At 42.5% G+C, this 8490-nt stretch overlaps 1 protein-coding gene across 1 annotated transcript; it reads right to left on the minus strand.

Annotated features, from left to right (window-relative positions):
• Positions 1–4234: 4234 nt before the first annotated feature.
• Positions 4235–8052, minus strand: LOC102256875 (heat shock cognate 71 kDa protein). The gene is given in 8 exon segments (XM_005883130.2): positions 4235–4647; positions 4924–5156; positions 5340–5538; positions 5795–5997; positions 6215–6770; positions 6882–7034; positions 7250–7455; positions 7817–8052. Coding segments are annotated over 8 exon segments (1980 nt in total). The 5' UTR covers positions 8022–8052; the 3' UTR covers positions 4235–4422.
• Positions 8053–8490: the final 438 nt, after the last annotated feature.

The following is an 8490-nucleotide window of genomic DNA, read 5'->3' on the forward strand; positions in this document are numbered from 1 at the left end:
TGAAAGCACAAGTCTTGGAACATTGTAGGTACTCAATAAATACTGTTTGAGAAAAGGATTGTTTGAAGGCATTATTTTAGTTCTTTACATGATTTTTAAATATATTTTATTGATTTTTTACAGAGAGGAAGGGAAAGGGATAGAGTTAGAAACATCGATGAGCTGCCTCCTGCACACCCCCTACTGGGGATGTGCCCGCAACCAAGGTACATGCGCCCTTGACCGGAATCAAACCTGGGACCCTTCAGTCTGCAGGCCGACGCTCTATCCACTGAGCCAGGCCGGTTAGGGCTTTTATTTATTAATATATTTTACTGATTTTTTACAGAGGAAGGGAAAGGGATAGAGTTAGAAACATCGATGAGAGAAACATCGATCTTTACATGACATTTTAAGTACATAAATATTACAGTAGTTAGTAGTAACTTTATCGCTGTAGCATTAAAGATAAAAGTTATTGCCCTAACCGGTATGGCTCAGCGGATAGAGCGTCGGCCTGCGGACTCAAGGGTCCCAGGTTCGATTCCGGTCAAGGGCATGTACCTTGGTTGCGGGCACATCCCCAGTAGGGGGTGTGCAGGAGGCAGCTGATCGATGTTTCTGACTCTCTATCCCTCTCCCTTCCTCTCTGTAGAAAATCAATAAAATATATTTAAAAAAAAAAAGATAAAAGTTATTTCCTGCTCTGGCTGGTGTGTTCAGCCCATGCACCAAAGGGTTGCAGGTTCAATCCTGGCCAGGTCAGGGCTCCTGCAGGAGGCAACCAATTGATGTGTCTTTCTCTCCTCTCCTCTCTCTCTCTCCCTCCGTTCCTTCCACTCTCTCTAAAAAAAAAAAAAAAGCAATGGAAAAATGTCAAGTGAGGATTAACAAGTTATTGCCTTAGTAGTTTAAAAGTGTAATGATTACTATTGGATCAAACAAGCTATGGTATGAAAAATACATTTCGAAGTCAGCCATGTTATTGCTCAGTTCAGCTGAAGCCAGCCTGTAACTCTTAAAGCTGGATGTGGAGGTTGAGGGACATAAGTTTTTGATCCCTCTTCCCAACCCAGTAGTACCCTGTGCAAATTTCAGAACTAGGCATCTAGGCCAGGACATTCCCTCTTACAACCACCTCCTTACAAAAATTCATGCAAAAGTAACATTGTTCTTGCCGCCCTACATACTTACGCACACAGAGCTAGACTATCCAGCCATTCTTCCCATGTTGTTAGAATCAAATAAAAGAAGTGGAAGCCACTTGCCAACACTGAACTGAATGGAAAATGGTAGACATTAGTGTTCCTATGGCCACCTTCTCTGCATCTTCCTTTAAGCTTTCTCCAATAAACGACTTATGTAAATACTCTTTCCAGGGTCTTCCCACAATCATTAGGCTACCTTGTACCTGTAATGTCACTTTGTAATTGTCCTCAATTCATCCTGTGTATGTCAGTCTCTCCTGCTACCCTGTAGACATTTACGACTGGAACTGATCTTCACTAGCTTTGTGTCTACTCCCCCAACCAGGCTCAGCCAGCAGCAGAAGGCTGATTAAAAGAAAAACAAAGCAAAGTTGATTTGAATTACTTGGATCCTTAGACGTCTACTTGCAAAGGTCAATCTACAACTGTGAATGCCAAAGTACTGGAAAAAAACAATGTGAAAGTGAACTCAGCCTGACCGGTAGAGGTCACAGTTCAGGGCACATACACACCCAGGTTGTGGGCTCCAGCCCCAGTAGGGAGCATGTAGGAGGCAGCCAGTCTATAATTCTCATCATTGATGTGTCTATCCTCTCCCTCTCCCTTCCTCTCTGAAATCAATAAAAACATAAAAAAATGAAAAGTGAACTCAAGATGAATATTGGGACCAAATTAAGTACATAATTGCATGTATGTACTTTTTTCCCCAGTAAGCATGAAGCCCAGATAAAGATACAGGTTTTGGAGTGAAGTTCTGTATTCAGATGAGCTGGGCACTTTATAATTCACTGCACTACTGTGCAGGAACAAAAATGTTTTTGTTTTTAAACCTTAAATGTAATCTTTAATGAAAGTCACATAAATTTAAAAAGGGGTCATAATGGACGAAGAAATTGCAACATGCTTTCTTATGAGTGCCACATCTCTGACCATACAGATCTCAGATACATTTTGGCTCTTCGTATGAGCATTCTGAAAGAATGGAGCTACATAAACTAAAGGACAACCAAGAAATATAATTAGTTCTTCATCAGCACAATAAGGCAACAACAATTAAAATAATTACCCTAATATAGTCAAAGGCTAATCTTTTCATTTACATATTTATAAGCTAAAGTGTCATTACCAAAGAACATATACAGCACAATAAACCAGTGTCTTAAGTCTAGTTATTTTGATAGGTTTTTCTCACAGAAGTTTTTTATAGAATGTCAATGCCTGAATCTCCTCCCCCTGGTTTAACCGAGCTTACTTTTCTCTGAACCTTCTTGTTCAGATTTAACTAAAAAGCAAATTTCCACCCTCCTCCCAAACCCCAACTATTTTCTACTACACAGGCCTACCAATGCATTTTCTCCCATCCACATAAAGGAAACTGCCATTTCTCCCTCCAATGTTTCACTGATGCAACTTATGGACAAGAAAAATTAACAACCCTTGAGTGCCGGGGAGCGCGAATGCGCTCCTGTCTTTCGCCAGAAGTGCCCGGAGCGCTATCAAAGCTTCAAAATGGCGTCCAGTTCTAAGTCTGCTTTTATTAGTGATATTGCTAAGTATGTCAATGTAGTAAAGGTTTCCTTAAGTTTTTTAATATGTAACTTCATTTACTTGCAACTCCTAATTTTTTTCCTTAACTGCTGTAAAATCAGCAAAAATGCCTTGGCAATTTTGGCATAGTTCCTAGGATATTGGTTGGCACTCAAAGGGTTAACTGTAGCATTTATGAATGGCAATCAGCCTCTTGGTTATGCTCACTGAACTAGGCTAATGCTGAGAATTGCGGTTATTGGGTTATGAAATCAGACTATAGCCTATGCAATACCTGCGTTTTACCAAGAACCATGATAGAGGAAGCAATAGGTGGGGTTACTATCTGAGCCTTACTTGAGACACCTAGAATCCTAAACTGACCACCAGAGGGACAAGTGGGCACACCTCCAGGCCATGTATAGATTTTAGCATCACCCTGGTTCAGGCTTGAGGAAATGGAGGTCCATCAGGACAAAGTGATTTACAAAACTTTGCTAACATACAATCCAGTGAACAAAGAACCATTAAGGCTTTTGCTCCTAAGCAGGTTTACTAGTACCTAAAGGCACTGTAGTTACAAATTGGGTTCCTCCTCTCAGCCTATTAACTTTGAAGGTTAGGCTGATTGATCAAAACCTATTAGCTGCTCAACTCCTTTCCAACCAAATTAGTTTGATTCAAAGGTGAGAAGACCCTCACCACAGCCAACGCAGCTCTTGACTAAGAAAAACCAGCAAAACCTGCCCTGAGCAGGGCTTCTGGTGGAAGGGCCCTCTTTACTCCACAGGTTCAAATTAACATTGTACTTCCACTCAGGCACAAATGGCCAAATCTTCATGCAGGTCGTGTACCATAGAATTATTAACCATTTATCACTCCAAGAAATTCAACAAAATGTAAACCTTTAGGATTTTGTTCAGTGATTCAATTTTATTCAAACTTTGACATGAATTCACCTTTTAGCACTTCCTTTCCTGTATCTACAGTTCAAAATTTTAGTGTTGATAGCACCACATACTAAATTATGAGCCCTAACTCAAAGTTCTCCCATTTCCTTTCATTTAGACCAGTGGTTCCCAAACTTATTTGGCCTACCGCCCCCTTTCCAGAAAAAATATTACTCAGCGCCCCCTGGAAATTAATTTTTTTTAATTTTTAATAGCAATTAAACATAAAGATATATGTATTAATGTTTCTACCTTTTTCGTAAAATATAGTAAAGAAAGGTGTAAATTAGAAACATTGAAGTTTGAAATTATGAAACTATTTATTGATCTCAGAATAGAAAGGTAATACAAAAAAAGTTAAAACAAATGCACCTGTGGCTATCACCGCCCCCCTGGATCGCTGCAGCGCCCACTTTGGGAATCACTGATTTAGACCTTCCTTAGGAATTTGCTGAACTTCAGTAATCCATACTTGACAACCCATATACTGTGTGTAAATACTTAGGCCAGAGGGAAACCCCACCCTAGAAAGTGAGCGCTGCCTTTATAAAACATGGAGTCAGGCAATTGTATGGTGCCAATTTTAAATAGTTTTATTTAAGACGCCGCATTTTCCACTTTACAATACAGTTATAAAGTGCATTTATTTCCTTTCCCTGTGCACAGTCCGTATTCAAGTATCAAGAATGCCCAGTTATCTACTATACAGCAGCTCAACTTTTAAAACTGCCATGGAATTTGCTACAAATTTGGGTCCTTCAATATTTTGTGTGGAACAATGCTAGATCTATGCTCAAAGCTGGCTTAATCAACCTCTTCAATGGCGGGCCCAGAGGAGGCACCGCCAGATGGAGGAGCTCACCAGGGAAGCCCGGCATTCCTCCTGGCATGCCTCCTGCACTCTGGTACAGCTTGGTAATGATGGGGTTGCAGACCTTTTCCAACTCTTTCTGCTGATGTTCAAATTCTTCCTTTTCTGCAGTCTGGGAAAAGGATAATAAAATATTTTACCATCAAAACTTAAGTAAAGGAACCTTTATGCACCTAATGCAATCTGATAAGGCACTAGACACAGAAGCCTGCCATCACTGTAAAGACTACTTATGAAATCTTGGGCCACTCAGACATCCAAGGAAGGAAGTTGCCAACACAACTGGAATTCTGGTGGAAACCGCGAATGTTTGGACCATTCATCATTGTGACCTCTCTGAATGTCAAGCCCTAGGCCCATCCACTCAATTTTAAAAAAAACTACATACCTGGTTCTTATCAAGCCAGTTGATGATTTCATTGCACTTGTCAAGAATCTTCTGTTTGTCCTCATCAGTGATCTTGCCTTGGAGTTTCTCATCTTCAACAGTTGCTTTCATGTTGAATGCATAGGACTCAAGTGAATTCTTGGAAGACACCTTGTCCCGCTGCTTCTCATCTTCAGCTTTGTACTTCTCAGCTTCTTGGACCATGCGCTCAATGTCTTCCTTGCTCAGACGACCTGTGGCATTTAGACATGGCCTATGTTTGAAAACTGTAATCTACAATCCCCATCTCAGCTAAATGCCCCTCCCCGGGGCAGCAGAAGTATTTGGAACATGCCAACTTAAGACACAAAGCATGTCCCTACTATTAAATTTTAAGTCCAGGTGGCATTGACACTCAATATTGTGGTTTAACTTACCCTTGTCGTTAGTGATGGTAATCTTGTTCTCTTTTCCTGTACTCTTATCCACAGCAGAGACATTGAGGATGCCATTGGCATCAATATCAAAAGGGACTTCAATCTGAGGAACACCACGAGGTGCAGGAGGTATGCCTGTGAGTTCAAACTTGCCAAGCAGGTTGTTATCCTTGGTCATGGCACGCTCACCTTCATAAACCTTGGTAGAAAATAGAAATTACTAGAAAACTATTGCAAATTTTCTATGCTATTCCAAGTATAACTTCAATTAGGGAAGACTGACCCGCTCAGACATCCAAGGAAGGAATTGGCCAACACAGGACTTCTGGTGGAAACTACGAATGGTTTTGGAATCCATCATCACAGCGGGCCAAGTCCCCCCCCACCCCCCACCCCAATCCGTTTTATATACAGGGCCTTCCAATATGTCAGGCCAGGTTAAGAGGGAAACTCACCTGGATGAGCACGCCTGGCTGGTTGTCAGAGTAGGTGGTGAAGGTCTGCGTCTGCTTGGTGGGGATGGTGGTGTTGCGCTTTATCAGCACCGTCATGACGCCGCCAGCCGTCTCAATGCCAAGGGAAAGAGGTGTGACATCCAGCAGCAGCAGATCTTGGACATTTTCAGATTTGTCTCCAGAGAGAATGGCTGCCTGGACAGCTAGATTAAAAAGTAGTTAGGTTTTTAAAAAAGTGCTACACAACTCCTTTTTTCATTAACAATTCTCTCAATCGCTCAGACATCCAAGGAAGTTAGGCTATCATTAGCTAAGCTTTTAGTGGAAACTACGAATGTTTAAGGATCATCACAGCGAGTCAGTTTGAGCCTCTCCAAAGAGGCTACCATTAGAACTGTTCAAGTAGGATCATTGGATTACCTGCACCATAAGCGACAGCCTCATCAGGGTTGATGCTCTTGTTCAATTCTTTTCCATTGAAGAAGTCCTGTAGGAGTTTCTGAATCTTGGGGATACGAGTAGAGCCACCCACCAGGACAATATCATGGATCTGGGACTTGTCAAGCTTGGCATCCCAAAGGGCTTTCTCTACAGGATCCAGGGTGCCACAGAAAAAGTCAGCATTCAATTATTCAAATCAGGCATGGGTGATAGAGGTATAGAAGTCGATTCCTTCATAGAGTGAATCAATCTCAATACTGGCCTGGGTGCTGGAAGAGAGGGTACGCTTAGCACGTTCACAAGCAGTACGAAGGCGGCGGACAGCCCTCTTGTTCTCACTGATATCCTTCTTATGCTTGCGTTTGAACTCTGCAATGAAATGGTTGACCATTCTGTTGTCGAAGTCTTCTCCACCTAAGTGGGTGTCCCCAGCTGTAGATTTGACCTCAAAGATTCCATCTTCAATTGTGAGGATTGACACATCGAAAGTGCCACCTCCCAAGTCAAAGATCAGCACGTTTCTTTCAGCTCCAACCTGCCATTAGAATGAAGATTACTTGTTAAATGTATTTCAGATGCCAACTTTTTACTAAGGCTCATATTTAATCTTAAAGTAATGCAGATATGCAGCACAAATGGTACACACCTTTTTGTCTAAACCGTAAGCAATTGCAGCGGCAGTTGGCTCATTGATGATTCTAAGTACATTGAGACCAGCAATAGTTCCAGCATCTTTGGTGGCCTGACGCTGAGAGTCATTGAAGTAAGCAGGTACTGTGACAACAGCATTGGTAACAGTCTAATAGGAAAAAATAAAGGATATTGTAGTTCATACACACTGGTAGTCCTATGATCACCTACTCAGAAAACATTTTTGTGAACATAAATAAATAGACCAGTTTCTGACAACTTGTCTATTCTTGGTCAGTCAAAACCCAACTCATCCACCCACCAGAGAACCTAAGTATCTGGTGTTGCCATCTCCAGCTATGCCTTCCACACTGCACTACTCACCTTCCCAAGGTAGGCTTCTGCGATTTCCTTCATCTTTGTCAAAACCATGGATGACACCTCTTCTGGGTAAAAGCTTTTTGTCTCTCCCTTGTATTCTACTTGGACCTTGGGCCTGCCAGCATCATTCACCACCATGAAAGGCCAATGCTTCATGTCAGACTGGACAACAGCATCATCAAATCTACGTCCAATCAAGCGCTTGGCATCTGCACAAATATTAGAAATGCAAATCCACATCATCAATTTCCTTACATTTTTCCAAACACCCTAGGCTCTCAATTACTCAAATACTGATGCCTACCAGCCCACGTTCATAGTAAATTATTTCAACTTTTGTATGGCCAGCAAATTTCCTAAGTTTTCCTGAGATGCCCACACCTCAAAATTTTAGCCTAAGCAGTTATGGACTGCTGCTCATGTCTATTTCATCTACACTTTTTAAATGATTCTTCCAATTCTTAGGGCTTTCCTGGTCCCACACTTATATTTAAACCTGAGTTCTGCACAGTAAGTGCCCAGAGCCTAGCTTAATTTACGCCACGACTTTATTTAATATTAGAGACTTACCAAAGACCGTGTTGGTAGGATTCATTGCTACTTGATTCTTTGCAGCATCACCGATCAATCGCTCAGTATCAGTAAAGGCAACATAACTCAGGGTGGTTCGGTTTCCCCGATCGTTGGCAATTATTTCCACTTTTCCATGCTGGAATACACCCACACAAGAGTAGGTGGTGCCAAGATCAATGCCAACTGCAGGTCCCTTAGACATGGTTGCTGGAAAAAAGTTTGAGCGCTTAGAAATGCTTTTTTTGTTAAGTGGAAAGTCAGGCTATTAGGTGTGACCACTTTTAAATATATTTTTATTGATTTCTGAGTTAGGAGAATAGAATCAATTTCGAGATCAGCTCGCCTCACACTGGGGATCCAGCCCACAACCGAGAGCACGTGGCCTGCCGGGTTCGAATGGTGACCCATTTCATAGGTCGGGTGAGCCCGGCACAGTATGACCACCCAGTAGCGTTGCCGGCGGTAACCTCACGGGCGGGTTAAAGCCACTGCAGTCCCAGGGGCCTGGGCCCGCCCCCGGCTGAAGGAAACACCGGCCGGGAAGGTCTGCGCCATTGGTGACCACGTGGCCTCAAGCCCGATTGGGACCTTGCAACACCCCCCACCCCGATTGCTTCCCCACCACGCGGCGCTCCCGCCCGCTGCACCGCCGGCGCAGAAAGTGCTCCCCG

This window comes from Myotis brandtii, unplaced genomic scaffold, assembly GCF_000412655.1.
Source record: "Myotis brandtii unplaced genomic scaffold, ASM41265v1 scaffold767, whole genome shotgun sequence".
Taxonomy (NCBI): Eukaryota; Metazoa; Chordata; class Mammalia; order Chiroptera; family Vespertilionidae; genus Myotis; species Myotis brandtii.